The sequence below is a fragment of the Scylla paramamosain genome, chromosome 39 (genome assembly GCF_035594125.1).
Source record: "Scylla paramamosain isolate STU-SP2022 chromosome 39, ASM3559412v1, whole genome shotgun sequence".
Lineage (NCBI taxonomy): Eukaryota > Metazoa > Arthropoda > Malacostraca > Decapoda > Portunidae > Scylla > Scylla paramamosain.
Genome location: NC_087189.1, coordinates 335,001 through 352,500, shown reverse-complemented (window position 1 = coordinate 352,500; position 17,500 = coordinate 335,001). Strand labels below are relative to the sequence as shown.

Here is a 17,500-nt window from a genome sequence, read left to right as displayed (position 1 = left end):
ACTACTACTACTACTACTACTACTACTACTACTACTAATGAGTGTGTACGTGTCTGTAGTCAGAGAGAGAGAGAGAGAGAGAGAGAGAGAGAGAGAGAGAGAGAGAGAGAGAGAGAGAGAGACTTCGTTTGGCTTTCTGATTTCCCAGCGGACGAAAGCACATGAGAGAAAAAAAAGAGAGAGATTTAGAGATAGAGATAAAAAAAAAAAAAACATAAATGAAAGATAGAAAAAGAGAAAAATAAATAAAACGGGTGCAATATTGACTAGTATTTAGGTAGGAAAGTCTCTCTCTCTCTCTCTTTCTCTCTCTCTCTCTCTCTCTCTAGCTCTCGATCTCGTGTCGGCGCAGCGCAGTTTGGGGAGCTGATCACAGGAACGCGCAAAGTGGCGGGGTGTTTAGCGCGATCATGGGATTTTAATGGCGGTTACCAGAAACACACTCTTTCATTTGAACCTGTACGGCGAAGCGAGAAAGAGATGTGTGTGTATTTATTTTTTTTTCCCGCCTTTTTTTGAATTTCTCCTCCTCCTCCTCCTCCTCCTCCTCCTCCTCGCTCACCCGGAGAAATGTTGGTTTAAATGCTGCTAAATTTAAATATTTCGTGTGTTAATGCGAGTAAATGCTAGTTATTATCTCTCTCTCTCTCTCTCTCTCTCTCTCTCTCTCTCTCTCTCTCTCTCTCTCTCTCTCTCTCTCTCTCTGTTATGGGGGAAAGGAAAGCCTGGAAGTTATCAAAGAGAGGAATGATTGATGGGGGTGAGGGAGGGAGGAGGAGGAGGAGGAGGAGGAGGAGGAGGAGGAGGAGGAGGAGGAGGAGAAGAAGTGAGGGATAAAAGAGGAGGAAATGGATATGAATAAATACCAAGGGAAAGGAGAGAGAGAGAGAGAGAGAGAGAGAGAGAGAGAGAGAGAGAGAGAGAGAGAGAGAGAGAGAGAGAGAGAGAGAATAATAATAAACTTCAAAACAATATCTTTCCTTTCTTTATCTTACTCCCACTCATTCCTATATTTATTTTACTTTTCCTCTTCCTCCCCTTGTTTATTCCTCCCCCTCACCCCACTTCCCTTCCTCCCCTTCCCAAAAACACACCCAAACCCCTATTTTTCTCTCGTTAAACCCTTTCTTACCCCTTTCCTTCCTTCCTTCCCTATAAAAAGAAAGGGGAAAAGGGCTAGAATCTATATTTTCCTCCCATTATGTTATAGAAAGAGTTGAATGGAAGGATATCATTATAACCCTTTCTTCTGACACCTGTGTTTTGGTTACCTTATCTAACCCTTTGTCTCACCTGTGTTATGTTACTGTTACTTCCTCCCCTCGCTCGCTACCTGTGTGTGTGTGTGTGTGTGTGTGTGTGTGTGTGTTCTTATCGTGTTATTTATAGTTTCCTTCTAATTATTGTTGATGTTTCTGTCATTGTTTATTTTCCTTCTTTATCTTGTTATTATTTTATCTCCTTCTTCCTTTCCTGTTTGTTAATTATAGTATTGTGCGTATCCTTCTTTTTCCTTCCTTCCTTCCTTCCTTCCTTCCTTCCTTCTTCTTGTTCTCCCCCTCTTCCTACCTTACTCTTCCTAATCTTACTACTGCTACTACTACTACTACTACTGCTACTACTTCCGTTGCTATTTTCTCCAATCACTTATTCTTAATCTTGTTTTCTTGTTTCTCTTTCGTTTTCCTACTTTCCCTTCTTCCTTTTCGTCACTATAACTTTGTACATCCGTCCGTCTGTTTGTCCTTACCTGTAAATTAATTAAACGCAACACTACCTACACACACTCGTACACACACACAACAAAGACAGAGACACACACACATTTTGCTCTAAGTGTCTTCACCCCCTTGGCTAAATCACTGTCATTAACACTTATATTCCTGTTGACACTCCATGCTACCATTACTTGTCAGCAAAAGTTTTGGCATAATTCCTCCTCTCATTTGTGATTTAGTCCTGCGTAAATCTGAGTCAGGCTGTGTCATTACCTGGGCGAGGCGTGGAGGGGAAGGAAGGGTTGAGAGGTGGATGGGGGTGAGGATGGGAGGGGAATGAATGGGTGAAAGGTGTAATGTGAGTGGGGGTATTTGAGGATTATTATAGCTAAGACCCCCCCCCACTTTCCTTTCGTTTCCTTACAACTGTTGATTTTCGTTTTCCTTAGCTGTCTTTTGCTTCATTCATCTGTTTTTTGTTATTATTTTTTTCCTTCTTTGTTTTAGTTCTTGTTTGTCTTAATTTTTCTTTTTATTCTCTCCTGTTCTTAATTTCTTTCATCTGTTTCTCCATAATATTTCTGATTCTGTCGTTAATTTCGTTCTTGTTTTCTCTCCATTTTAGATAATTGGTTTTGTTTTCATTTTTCTCTGCTGTCCTCACCTGTTCTTAATTAACTCGCTTGGGTTTTGTCTAGACTCACCTGGTTTAAGTCACCTGTTTACCTGTCTACTACTACTACTACTACTACTACTACTACTAATACTAATACTACTGATAATTTGTGTACGATTATTCACCAATTAGGATGAATGGCATGAATAATGATGAAAAATTGAAGAAAAAACGAAAAAAAAAGAATAGAAAAGAGAAAGAAAGGCAAAAAAAAATGTAACCTCATTTTCACGCATTTAATAAGAAAAAAAATAAATGAATAAATAAAAGAACAGAAGAACACATTCACTCCCGCTACCATCACCATCACCACCATCACCACCATCATCATCATCATCATCACCATCAGCACGTCACGGAAATAATTGAACAATAAAAGTGAAACGAAACATCATTTAATTCAACTTTGTAAATAGATACGTGTGTGTGTGTGTGTGTGTGTGTGTGTGTGCGTGTGCGTGCAGTCATCGAGGCGTAAATGGAGTAATAAATATTGGTGCGGCGCGTCGTGAAATGTGTATTAATATGTGTGGTAATTATTTTCCAGCCTGCGTGCGATCGGGTGACGTAGAAAATGGCTTCCGACGCTCCTTTGTTTTTTTTTTTGTTTTTTTTTTCTATTTTTTTTTTCGGGGGAGGTTTTGTGAAATTAATAAAGAAATGAGGAAAAATAATAAATCGTTTTCTTTTGTTTAATTTAGATTTTTACAGAGGTTTTGCGAAATTAATAAAGAAATGAGGAAAATAATAAATCGTTTTGTTTAATTTTTATTTTAACTGAGGTTTTGCGAAATTAATAAAAAAAAATGAGAGGAAAAGAATTAATAAATAGTTTTCTTTTAGTTTTCTTTTGTTTTTTTCCAGAGGATTTTTGAAAAATTAATAAAGAAATAAAAGTAAGAATAAATAAACGGTTTTCGATCTTTTTTTATTTATTTACTTTTATTTCCGGAAGGTTTCGTAAGATTAATAAAGGTAATAGTAAAAATAAATGAACTTCGATTTTCTTTTGTTTTTACAGTGAAGGATATTATTATTATTATTATTATTATTATTATTATTATTATTATTATTATTATCATCATTATCCAGCGTGCGTAAAAAAATGAAAAATGAACATAAATTGAAACTAAAAAAAGAATAAACAAATAAATAAATAAATAAATAGAAATGAGAGGTACAAATATTAGTTACGAATATAATAAAGACAAAGATGAACAGAAGAATAAGTGAATAGTGAAAAAAAACTGAGAACAGAATAATAGAAATAAATACAATAAACATACAAAAAAAAGAAATTAAATACGACAAGCTATACGTATGAAGAGAAATATGAATAAAAATATGTATAAATATGAATGTAATGAAGCATGAATACAAATAAACATACAAAAGAAAAAAAATATATAAATAAACAAGGATTCTAAATAAAACACACACACACACACACACACACACACACACACACACACACACACACACACACACACACACCAAGAGTACATTTGTCTCTATTTATACGTGGAATGAAAAACTACTAACTATGAATATTTATATATATTAAAAACATTGAACAGGGAAAAAAAAACAAATGAAAAAAAAAAAAGGATAACGTGTGTGTGTGTGTGTGTGTGTGTCTGTGTGTGTGTTGAAATGGAGATGGATGTGGAGAGAGAGAGAGAGAGAGAGAGAGAGAGAGAGAGAGAGAGAGAGAGAGGGGGGGGGGGAGAAAAAAGTATATATATACAAATGTGAATATATCATTTTATTTTTTCTCTCCCCTCGTCACTCTCGCCTCCAATGAATAAATGTATGTTTCCCTGCTTTTATTCATTTATTTATTTATTTATTTATTTATTTATTTGCGTATTTATTTATCCTGTCATTTTTCTTCCTCGTTTTCGCACATTTTTGGTTTCGTTTCCATATATATTCAGAGAGAGAGAGAGAGAGAGAGAGAGAGAGAGAGAGAAAGCATAATATTAAGAAACAGGAGAGAAGAAAGGGGTAAAGGAAAGGGGAGACAGAATGGATATGACAGAAGAGAAAGGAGAGAGGGAGAGAGAGGGAGAGGGGGAGAGGAAAGAGGGGAAATGGGTAAGGGGAGGAGTTAATACCATAAATGTGATGTATGGAGATTGATAGGAGTGGAGGGAGGGAATGGTGGTGGCGATGGTGGTGGCGGCGATGGTGGTGGCGATGGTGGTGGTGGTGCTAATACTACTACTACCACCACCACCACCACTACTACTACTACTACTACTACTACTACTACTACTACTACTACTACTACTACTACTACTACTACTACTCCCACGCACCTTTCACCCCCACACACCCTATTACGGCCCTGTCACCCTATTCTTTGCAATCATTTCACCCTTATAGCCATCCACCACATCCTCTTCCTCCTTTCCTCCTCCTCCTCCACCTCTTCCTCTTTCTTACCTCAATCAGTACAGGTGAGGAACATTCGACAGGTGAGACAGGTAGTTAAGGTGAGGAAGTAATTAAGGTTTAGAAGGTGTAGTAATAGTAGTGGTGGTGGTGGTGGTGGTGGTGGTGGTAGTATTGTTATAATTTCTTAACACATTTCTTTGTGTTACTGTTTGTTAAAGTCGTTTTGTAGTTTGGGGAAGGTGTAATAAAATATCTTCTGCCTGTCTGTCTGTCTGTCTGTCTGTCTGTCTTACGTTTCCACAATGCTAACGCTCATGTAAAACACCTTTCAACAGCAACAACAACAAAAACAACAACAACAACAACAACAAGCCAAGCAAACCAGTCCAACCAAGAAACACAAAAAACAAAAGAACATTGAAAGAGCGCCCCGCCAACACACACACACACACACACACACACACACACACACACACACACACACAGCGCAAGATCGTGTGCGGCTCGCGTGTATTTTAGCAAACTCGTCAGGAATGATAATATTGGCGCTAAAACAGAGACTCGGAGTGAGAAAGAGAGAGAGATAGAGCCAGAGATAGAGACAGACAGACAGAGAGGGAGAAATTCCTTACCATTTTTATTTATTCTTTTTTTATCTGGCGAAAGAAAAGAAAAAAAAATACGTACAGCAAAAACGAAGAAAAAAAAAAAAACGGACACCACTTTTGTTCATCCAGATTGACGTGTTTCGTTTCGCAAATCGTTGTGTTTACTTCGCTTATCACCACTCTTCTGTTATTGCCTCCTCCTCTCTTTCTTTTTTTCTTTTTTTCTTATCACCCAACGTCTTGATTCCCTCGCGTCTTGTCCTCTTGTCTTCCTTTGTTTACACTCTCCGTGTCAGCGAGCGATGCCTTAAGAGACGCAGCTTAAGAACCCCAATTGTCTCCTCGTATTGTATCGTTACATTCACCACACTTCGTCTACACCACAATTTATCGTCCCAGGAATTCGTGCATGCTCTCCCGACCTTCCCCGCTCTCTCTCTCTCTCTCTCTCTCTCTCTCTCTCTGTCTGTCGGGTTACTTAGCTATTGGTCAGTTAACTTAAGTCTGTTGGGGTTTGTGGCTCTCTCTCTCTCTCTCTCTCTCTCTCTCTCTCTCTCGGTTATATATTTTCGTGGTCTGGCTTGACTCTGCCCTCTTTCCTCCTCCTCCTCCTCCTCCTCCTCCTCCTCCTCCTCCTCTTCTTGCCTTCCTCCCTTTTCTTATTCCCTTGTGGGTGTAAGGAGAACGAGGAGGAGGAGGAGGAGGAGGAGGAGGAGGAGGAGGAGAGGGAGGAGGAGGAGGAACAAAGACTCACCGGGATACACCCTCCTCCTCCTCCTCCTCCTCCTCCTCCTCCTCCTCCTCCTGCTATTCTACCGCCTTACCGAGTCACCTTTTCCTCCTTCCCCTCCCTCCGCCTCCTCCTCCCCTCCCTTTCCTTCAGCAGGTGATGACTCAATTAACACACCTGAGTCGTGTTGCGGGTGTGGTGGTGTTGCGGAGGTGTGTTGGTAGGTGTGGGCGATGTGGTGTGGTGGTGATGTGGTGGTGGTGTACTGTGGTGTGGTGTGGTGGTGTGTGTGGTTAGGTTTTACATACATACATATACATACATACATACATACATACATACATACATACGCAGGTAATTTCAAAATGGATAATAATAATAATAATAATAATAATAATAATAATAATAATAATAATTAATTTTCATCTGTCAAACTGAGGAAAAGAAGAAAAAAGCGACGGACATAAATGGAAATATAGAAGAAAAGAAGGTAGAAGGAAAAAGAAATGGAAAGAAAACAATAACAACAACAACAACAACAACAACAACAACAACAACAACAACAACAAACCTATCCCAACCCAACCCAACCTGACGTAACTCATTCCCTTCTATTAAAAGGAAAAAAAAGAAAAAGAAAAAGAAAAGAAAAACAGGAGGAGGAGGAGGAGGAGGGATGAAAAATGTTGTACAGGTAATTTTATCATGACAGGTATTATCGAATGATCGGCGTCATCTACCTGTGTGCTAAATTAAAGGTAAATATCCAGGTAAATGTTACATCGGGGAACCGTCTTGCTTATTTTGTTGATTAAGCTCACCTGTGATTTGTGGCCAGCGGGATTCGAACCGGGGTGACTGGCTGGGTTCACCTTGTATTTCCTTGATGTTTTTTCTTGCTTTTTTTCTTATTTATCTTTTTTTTTCGTACTTATTAATTCTTTACTTTATTATTCTTACGTATATTTGTAGCTTTATTTATTTATTTATTTATTTTTGCTTTCTTATTTTTTTTTTCTTTTTTACTTTATTTTCGTCTTTTCTTCACTTTACTTTCTTTATTTTCATCATTTTTGCGTTAATCTTTCCGTACTATCTTCATTCTTTCTATATTTTTATTATTTTTTTCTTAATCTTTCGAGTTTTTTATTTTTTTTCTCAGTTTTCGCCATATTTAGCTACAATTACGTTTAAGGTCTTTATTTCCCTTTAGTTCTCATTCATTTTCTCTTCATAACCTTAAAAAAAGTATATTCTATTTTTATATTCGTTTATTACCGTATTTTTTTTTTTCCTCTCCAGTTATTTTTACCTTTACAATTCCATTATTCCCTTTAGTTCTCATTAATTTTCTTTTTACAATCTTTGAAAAATAAAAACTATATTCATTTATTTTCGTTTCTTTCACTCGCCATATTGAATTCATTTTACGTCTGCTACTGTCAAGTCTCAATTTCCTTTCGTTTCTCATTGACTTTCTTCTGATAATCCTTGAAAAACACCCTTCATCTTTTACAGTCGTCTATATTTGCCATTTAACATTTTACGCCTGCGGTTTCTAGTCTATTTTCTTTCCTTTCTCATTCACTTTCTTCTGGTAATCCTTGAAAAACACCCTCCATCTTTACAATCGTCTATTTTCGCTGTTTTCCCCCCTAATCCTTGATAAAACGCGGGGTAAGAGTGTTCAATCCTACTCTACCATTAGGCGACCCGATGCTCCTCCGCCTGGTAACCTTCTCCCCGCCTCTTGTAATCTATCTCCCGCTTTATGAGTTCTGTAATCAGTAATGTGCGTGAAATGTGAGTAATCTTTCCTTTGACGCTGATAAGAGAGTTGGATTCCACTCCTGCGCTAAATAACACTGTGTTCTTCTTTGTTCTTCTTAACACTTCGCTGCTTCTTTTATTTATCTTTTTTTTATATTTTTTTTATATTTTTTTTTTCCTTTCCTCTAACGTTCTATTTTCTTCACTTCTTATCGGTGAGAGTTTCCGATCCCATTACAGTATCAGTATCAGATAACACGTTCTTTTCCTTATATTTTCCTTGTTGGTTTTATATATTTTTTTTATTTGTTCTCTTTCAGTTTAGATTTCTGTTATAATTGTCTTGTTTTCGTTCAGCTGCCTTTGTTTTGTCGTTGTAGAGTTTTCGATCTCATTAACGTATTAGTAGTATCAGATAACGCATTCTTTTCCTTATATTTTCCTGGATTTTTTTTTTTCCCTCTGTTAAAATTACTATCGTGTTTTCGTTCGCACTCCTTGGCTTAGCGCGGGTAAAGGTTCCGATTTCATTACAGAATCACTATTAAATAACAGCCTTTCCTATCTATATTGTCCTTTTTCCTCGTATTTTCCAGGTTTTATTTTCTCTCTCTCTCGAATTACCAAGTTTTCCTTTTGGGCGGGGAAAAAAATTCGATTTCATCAGAATATTACTAGTATTGGATAATATGCTTTTCTTTCCTCTATATTTTCTTGGTTTCACTCTTCCTCTCTCTAATAATCAAGTTCTCCCTTCGCTCTCTCTCTCTCTCTGGCTCAGCGCTGGTACAAGATTACCAGATCATACAGTGTTAAATGGCTAATATTAAATAGTTTGGTGTTATATTTGTTACTTTTCTCGATCAATCTTATTACTTTTATACAGCAATTCTCGTGTTTTCTTTAATAATCTTCCATCTGTCGCAGGTCAAGTGTTTTCTATACCATTAGATAACTATAAGGTAACACGGTGTTTTAAGTTTATATTTAATTTAACCACTTTTTACCGCAATAGTTTTTTTTTTTTAATAATTTCTTTACTTATCGCGGCCAAAATGTTCTTTATGCAAGTGCAGCAATAGATAACAATGCTTAACTATTAGATAACATGGTATTTGTAAGTACATATTCTACTAAACATTTTCTTTTTACCGCAACAGTGGTGTTTTCTTTTATCAGTTCACCTACCGCTGCTAAAACATTCTCATTATCAACACAGCATTAGATAACAAAGCGAAATGAGTATTATTAGATAACAAGGTGTTCTAATTTCATATTTTACCAAACATTTTTACAGCAATATTCGTGTTTTCCTTATCAATCTTTCTCCTGTCGCTGCCAGAATGCTCTCAACATCAACACAACATGAGATAACAATGCTTAACTAATATTAGATAACACGGTGTTCTGAGTATACATTTTCCTAAAACAACCTTACTTTTCTCTCTACTTCCCTGTCGTTCTTCGTTAAATTTCGCTTCATTTAACTCGGATGAAAGGTTTCGATATCATTGCAGTATTAGGTAACATATAATTCTCCTTAGTTTTGTTTGCCATAGTGTTTTTTTTATTGATTACTGTCTATTTAATTCCCTGGCGGTGTTCATTTCTTTACTTTCACGTGTTTTACTTTAACGATCCTTCATTTAACGCGATAAAACTCCTCTTCCTCCAATACCAGTGATGAATCTAACGCTTCTCGTCAAATTATAATCCCTTGGTTACTTTAATTCGTGTTTCGTCTAGTGTTTTAGCTAATTTTCCGGTTCTGTCTTCTGTTCTTTACTAATCGTTTGTTTATCGCTGGTAAGAGTACTGGGTCTCACTCTTAATAGTAAATGACGCGCTTTTCTCTGCGTATTTGTTTCTAGGTGGATTAAATCTTTGTTTCGTTCATTGTTTTCGTCAATATTTCTAGTTTTCATGGTTTCCTTACTAAATCTTGGCGATAAACTCTTTCAATTTCATCCCTGGTTGTAAATGACACGCTTCTCTCAACGTAAGATTTTCGTGGTTACCTGAACGCTTATTTAATTTACAGTTTTCATCAATATTCTTATTTTGTTCATGCTTTCCTTACTAATTCTTGGAGGAAAACTATTCGATTCTATCCCTAGTAGTAAATAACAGGCTTTTATTTACGTAATGGTCTCCGTGGTGATCTTAACTCTTGTTTCGCTCATTGTTCTCGTTAATACTCTTAGTTTTTCATGCTTTCCTTACTAATTCCCGGCGGTGAACTCTTCGACTCGATCCCTGCTACTAAATAACAAGCTTCTCTCTACGTAATAGCTTCTGTGGTCACTTTATCTCTTGTAACGTTTGTTGTTTTCGTTAATGCCATGTTTTCTCAACTAATCTGTGGCGGTAAACATCTCAATCTCGCTATCAGTATTAAATAACACGTTTCTCAATTTGTAATGGTAAAATCCTTGTTTGGTTTATCGTTTCCGTTAATAATCCTTATATTTTTCCAAGTTTTCTTTTACTAATCCTTGGCTGGGCACACTTCCATCTCGCTCCCGGTAGTAATTTGGCTCTCTCAGAATAGTTTCCTTGGTTATCAGAATCCTTGTTTCGTTTATCGTTTCCGTTAATAACCCCTGAATTTTTCCAAGTTTTCTTTGCTTGATCGTTACTTATCGCGGTAAAATTGTTGGTTCCCCTTTATTTATACGTTTTCTTTACTAATTCATCGTTTAACACGGTACAATTCCTTAACGCTACTTCATTTCCACGTTTTCTTTACTAATTCTTCATATATCACGGTAGAATTCTTTGAGCTCACTTCATTTCCACGTTTTCTTGACTTATTCTTGATTTATCTCGGTAAAACTCTTTGATTTCGCTTTTTTCCCTCGTTTTCTTTACTAATTCTTCGTTTATTGCGTTAAAATTCTTTGATTCTACTTCATTTCTACGTTTTACTTACTAATTCATCGTTTATCTCGTTAAAACTCTTGGTCTGACTTAATTTCCACGTTTTCTTTGGTAATTCATCATTTACCGCAGTTAAATTCGTCGCTACCTCTTAATTTCCACGTTTTCTTTACTAATCCATCATTTATTGCGTTAAAATTCTTCCTCTCACTTCATGTAACGCTATCGAATCCTTTGCTCACGATCTCGCAAGTAAATAACATACTTCTCTCTCCCTAATACCTCTCTTGGCTTCCTGAATCCTTCTTACGTTTATACTTTCACAGTTTCTTACGCTTATAGCTTCACAGATTCTTACGTTTATAGTTTCGTAGCTTCGGAGCATCGGTAGCGTTACTATGCACACCACGGGATACCTATTACGGCATTTTTACGCGTCTTTCCTTCCTTAGGCACGTCTCCTGCTTGCGACGGGCGGTAAACGGGCCGCAACCTGCGCTACCTGGGCTGCGGTGTTTGGGCGGTAACTTGCGCGTCTTGTGAATGGCTGCGGTGTTTTGGCAGTACATTGGGCTAGTTTTCTGAAGCGCCGCGGTCTTGTTAGGTAGCAACTTGGGCGGTTTTTCGGACAGACTGCGGTTCTTGGGTAACTTGGGCCATTTTTTATGGTTTTGTCGTTAAGGTGGGTTATTATGTGACGGGATGGGTGATTTGGACTAGTTATTTAGATCTACGGTAATCTGGGCCATTTATTTAAGTATCCTTGGTAATTCTAAGCGATAATTTGGGCTGTTTTTCTTTTTTTTTTCTTATTTGGTTTTGTTTTGTGTTTGTTTTACCGGCGATTTGTGATTTGCTGTTTATTTTCTTAACTTACAAATTTTTGGATGGTTTGTTACTTAGGGAAGCGAGATAAACCCGCTTTTTTAGGGTAGAATGTTGAGTTTTTAGTTATTTTTAGGTGCGTTAGTGTTTTAGGGATCGATGTAGGAGTGGTTTTCTTTTTTTTTCTCCTTTTTTGTGTTGGTCGTTTTAATTTTAGGTATTTTAGGTACGTTCATATTTGCCACGTATTTTTAAGGGGTGATTTTTGTTTCTTTTTTCTTTATATTGGTGTATTTCTCTCTTTCTTCCCTTTCTTGTGTTTAATTCGCTTTAATTTTAGGTATTTTAGGTATTTCAGTATTTGTTTCATGTTTTTTAGCATTTTTTTTAAGGATCTAATCTTTGTTTCTTTCTTGATTTTTTTTCTTTATACTGATTTTTGCTTTAATTTTAGGTATATTAGTTTTTTTTTAGTATTGCTTTTAGGTATTGCATTATTTATTTTAGGGTTCGTCCTTGTTCGATTTTAAGAAGGCTTAGTTTTGTTATTTTCATTATTTTTCTTAAGTAACTTTAAAAAGGTAAATTTTTATCAACGTATTTTATTTCATGGTTTCCTATTTCAGTATTATTTTTCAAGTTTTTTTTTTTTTTTTTTTTTTTTACGCAGGAATCGATTTTTCCACCTTTTTCCTTCGTATATATTTAGTAAAGTTCACGTTTCAACTCAATTTTACCCTTACTTCTGTTCTTTTATTTTCAAGATCATTTTTTAGCGCGAGGTTTACAAATTTTCACCTTATATTTCCGTGTATATTCAGGTAAGGTCATATTTCAACTCAAAATTTTACACCCCCGGTTTAATTATAGTGTTTCGGAGGCGATGGATTGACTGTTGGGGTTTACCTGTACCGCCTTAATTAACCTGTGTTCATTTACCTGTGACAAACCCTTTCCTGTTCCATCAATAACTCTCTTACATTTTCCAATCAACGCGATCCTTATTAACTTACATCTTTTAAAATTATCTCCGTTTACCTGTTTTACCAAGCGATATTTTTCCCCGTAACACCTGGTACATTTATCGCTAATTTCCGTGTTAACCTGCCTTGTGTTTCCCGTGTAGCGCTGTCGGTGGCGTTGGGTTAGCGTTACCTGGCGTGTTTAGCGGTAAAGCCACGTGGGATGTCTTTTTCTGGCTTATTTTTAGGGTTTTGTGTCGTTAGGCATAAATTTTACACCTGGTTTTGGTAATTACAGGTATTTGTAGTAGATATACTGTTATTTTTTTTATAGTTTTCTTAGCGCATGTAGCAGATTTTGTTCTTCTCTTCCGCTAAACACTCTAAATTTTCACACCTGTTATTATATTCCCAGGTAATCGGAAATATTAACCAGTTTTCCTCTTGTGCTTCTCTTCCTGTTATTTATTTTATCTTCCCCCGCCGAAGACTCAGAAATTTCATATCTGCCTTGTTAATTGGGACTGTCACTGTATACACCTGTCTTAACGTTCACTCGTGCGCTTAAATTCAGCTTTATTTACCTGTATTTTCATGTCTTAGCGTTCCCTCCCACGCTTCAAGCCTTTCCCTTTGTGTAGCTTCGAGGTAAAAGTAGCGAGATATGAAAACACGGCTGGAAAAGGTGGAAATTATAGAAAATAGATGCGATATTCAATGGTCGTTAATTTCTATAAGGACGCAACGGTTAGATATATAGATAGACAGTCTTTTATATCGCCACTGCACGATTCTCTTGTGTTCAATCTATACCGCGGTGTTTTCTTCAAGGTCCGTAGAAAGTTACACGCACTGCCGCCCTCGTAAACAAACTGAATAACTTGTTCTTTGTCGATTCCCGTAGTTTTTGTGTCCGGTATTTGGAGTGTCGCTCGCCCGTTTGCTTGCTGCTGTTATGGGATCTTTGTCTAAGGTTAGGAGCGGTCTGTGAGATTTGCCACTAGTTTCTCTCTCTCTCTCTCTCTCTCTCTCTCTCTCTCTCTCTCTCTCTCTCTCTCTCTCTCTCTCTCTCTCTTGTGTGGGAATTTAGATGCTTCTCTCTTTTTCTTCTTCTAAAATTTGCCTTGTTCTCTATCTCGTGTGAAAATTTACGTGATTCAATTAGTTCATCTTTTTTTTTTCTATTTCTTTCTAAAAATGGTTTAAGTTTTCTCTCTCGTGTAAATTCAGATGACTTTTCTCTCATTCTTCTATAATTTACTTGGTCTTCTCTGTCATGCGTTTTGTTTTCCGCTTCTTGTAAAATCTACCTCAAGTTTTCTCTCACCTGAAAAATTAGCCGAGTTTTTCTTTTGCCTTTCAGTTTCCGGGACAGTAAAATTGTAATGTTTCTTGCGTCTTGGTGTGTTCTTTCCTGCGCTGATTCCTGCATAGCGCCGCGCATTTTGTTGCTAACACACTGATCGTTTTCCCGCGCGCGATGTTGTGTGTGTGTGTGTGTGTTTTGTGTGTTGCCAAGCGAAGCACTGACATGAAACGGTACTACAATATACTTAAAGACGCTACATAATGCAACACAATATTTACTGAAGACTTCTTGCTTGTTGTATTGTCTGTGAACTGCAAGGTTATTGTTGTATTAGTAGTGGTTACTGTTTATTTATTGAACGTGTGTAGTAGTTGTGTTGTAAGTATAATAGAAGGTTAGGTGGAATGTTTACAGCATTATTACCGAATGAGATTTAATATTGTCACTGACTGATGATATATATTTTCTCTTTTTTATAGCGCGTATTATCAAGGTAACGATTTCAAAGATTACTCAGGCGGGGAAATGTTGTATATACATTAATGCTTTTACTGATGTTCATGGAATATTGAAGTATATACGAGACTAACGCAACCAAGCACACACACACACACACACGCACACACACACACACGCATATTTCAGCATCCTAAAGGGGAGGGAAGGGGCAGCACCGATTCTTCCCCAGCCAGAAGTATTGATAGCTTACAAATATTGCTCAGTTTAATAGATGTAATAGTGTGTTAGGTTATGTGCGCTGTGAGGGAGAGAATATTAATGGCGCGTTCAAGGATATTTAAAGTGAGGAGGGATATTACTAGCGCTGGTTTGCCTTAAGAGAGGAATATTAGTATTTGTTTTAGGTTATTTTTACCATTGAGATATTACTAATACTTTTCTTAGGCATGCATAGAAGAATATTACCAATTTCTTACTGTTTGTTTCTGATTGGTAATATTGATAACCTTTTAATTTTTATTGGGGGGAAATATTTCAAAAGGACCGATATTACTGGCACCTTTTATGTGTGTGTTTAGAGAATATTCCTATCATTTTAGGGAATATTATAAAAAGGGTCTATATTATTGGCACTTATTTCTTGGCGGTGTTTGGAGAATATTCCTATTTTTTGTAAGGAATATTCTAAAAGCGATATTACCAGCACCTTGTTTTTGTTGGGAGGGAGTAGAGAATATTCTTAGTATTTAGAGGAATATTTTAAAAGGGTCTATATTACTAGCACTTATTTCTTGGCGGTGTTAGAGAAATATTCCTAGTATTTGGAGGGATATTTTAAAGGGAGTAACATTACTAGTACCTTGATTTGTAATACCAGGAAGAATATTACGAGTACTGGCAAAGCGATATTACTAAGATATTACCTGTGCTTTGGTTCAGGCGAGTGTAATACTTTCAATAGAGGAATATAGTAATGGTGGTATGCAATATTTATTAATCTATTTTATTTATTTGTTTATTTTATTTTTTCTCAGTTTTAAATATCTAAGTTTTATGTGTTGTTATTGTTATTTGCAATTGTTGTTATTTTTCCTGTAATATTTATTTATTTTTTTCTATATTTGTTTCTTTGTAATGTAAAGTTTCTTGTTCCTTTTCCAGTTTCTATTTCCTTCCTATATATATATATTTTTTTTTCTTTGTCAGTTTTTGGTTGTTCCTCGAGCTGCTTCATGTCACGCGTCCCTCGCTTGGCGGCTTGAAAAATAGTATTGTTAAATTCTCGCTGGAATTCAATATATTTTTTTCTGGGTAATTGTTTGATTTGATGTTAAGCTTGGCCAGAAAATTACTCATTGACACCTCGCCGCTGTGAGTGACGAGCTGCGAGTGTGTGTGTGTGTGTGTGTGTGTGTGTGTGTGTGTGTGTAAGGAGCGATGCCCGGCGTGCCATTACTCAGGTGATCAATAGTGTGAGGTGTGAGGGGTTGCAGTGAGTGTGCCACCTGGCCACACACACACACACACACACACACACACACACAGGCGGGCAGGTGACGCGCGACGCGGATTAATCGCATTGTTGTCAAACACAGAATATTGCTGCACATTTGTGGCGAGTGTTTGTTGATGTTGTGCAGTGTTTGTGTGTGTTGTGTTGCAGGAGGCTGTGTGTGTGTGTGTGTGTGTGTGTTGGTGCAGCTGCCTTGCCGCGGGGGGGCGTGGCTGCCCACGGCTGTGTGGCGTGGGCATGCTGGACCACCACCGCGCTCTCATCCACGCCCGCACGCACGTCTGCACGTCACTGCACGGGCGTGGTGGAGGGGCAGCGGGCGCCGGGCAGCTACCGTCCCTGCCGCGACAGTGTGGCGTGTGTGCAGGCGCGGGTGGCGTGCCGCGGAGCAATGAGCTGCGGCCGCCGCCGCGCGCCGGGCAGTCTGGCAGGGCGCGGCAGGGCACCTGTGGGAGGCGGCGCGGGTGCTCACCTTTGTCGTCGTCGCGGTCGTAGGGCGAGGGCAGGCCGGGCGGCAGGCCGCCGCTGGGGTCCCCTCCCGCCCGCTCCAGGTAGCCGCCGCCGCCGCCACCGCCGCCGCGCCCCAACACGGAGTAGGTGACGGAGTGCGGGCCGCCGTCGTGCGTGGCGGGGGGCAGGCCGCCCAGCTTGAGGGCGCCGTGGCTGGCGAAGGGCGGCAGGCTGGGCAGGGGGGGCATCTGCTGGCCCAGCGGCAGGGGCACGGGGCGGGCCAGCTGGCTCAGCACGTGGAAGGTGGGCTGCACGTAGCCGAGGTGGGGCAGCATCTTCTCCATCAACAGCATTCTACCTGGGAGAGCAGCGCCGCGCCTCTCCCTCGCTCTGCGCCTCCACCATGCACCACACTCCACAGGCACCGCACGCCGGCACGGCAGCAGCAGCAGCAGCAGCAGCAGCAGCAGACGCAGCGGCAGCAGCAGCAGCAGCAGCAGAAGGTCCGCGGGGCGGCAACAGTCACTCACGGCTGCAGCGTTGGCGCTTTGTCAACAAACACTGAGGGGCAGGCGGCCGCACCTACGCTCTTCACCTCTCCATTGTTCCGCCCCTGGATTATCAAAGGCCCCGCCCCCGTCCCGCCCCCGCCGCGCCGCCCCGCGCCTCATTGGCCCGCGACGCGAGCCCCGCCGCGGCCGCCGCTGCTCATTGGCTGGCCGCGGCGGCGCGACTGAATGACAAACAGGGTTTCGATTAGAGTGTCCATTTCATCGACTTAATGGGGTTCCTATAGAGTTTTTCTGGGCTTTGTGTCAAGTTGTCATCAATAATGTGGTAGTTAAGGCTGGTGGAGGGATCTGCCGGGGCGCCGCGGCCACCACGGCCCCTCGCCGCCTGCGTCAGGGTGTTAGGCCCGCACTCACCCCCGCCCCCCCCCCTCACCAGGCCCCGCGCCCACCACAGGAGTGGCGGGGAGGGGAGAGGAGAGAAGATCAAAAAGAGTGTTTGAAGAAGTGTGCCGAGTGTCCCCTTCGTGGGAGCGCTGCGCGCACACACACACACACACACACACACATACACAGCAGGGGGGAGAGGGGGGGTCGTCAGCGTCGTCGTCGTGTTTTGGCGTCAGTCGGCCTAAATTTACAGTGACAGGGCCAAATGTCGTGTTTACCTGAGCGCGGCGTCCACGCTCAC

General features: G+C 39.5%; 1 protein-coding gene and 1 long non-coding RNA gene across 3 annotated transcripts in view; one reads left to right on the top strand and one right to left on the bottom strand.

Moving 5' to 3' along the window:
- Positions 1-3,135, top strand: part of LOC135091948 (uncharacterized) — a 10,461-nt gene extending 7,326 nt beyond the window's left edge. For both annotated transcript variants that reach the window (XR_010262709.1, XR_010262710.1), the window contains exon 4: positions 2,942-3,135. This is a non-coding gene — a long non-coding RNA (uncharacterized LOC135091948). The remainder of the gene's footprint in view (positions 1-2,941) is intronic.
- Positions 1-16,928, bottom strand: part of LOC135091947 (homeobox protein unc-4 homolog) — a 42,855-nt gene extending 25,927 nt beyond the window's left edge. The window contains exon 1 of the mRNA XM_063990003.1: positions 16,323-16,928. Within this exon, the coding sequence (XP_063846073.1) occupies positions 16,323-16,653 (331 nt within the window). The 5' untranslated portion in view covers positions 16,654-16,928. The remainder of the gene's footprint in view (positions 1-16,322) is intronic.
- Positions 16,929-17,500: the final 572 nt, after the last annotated feature.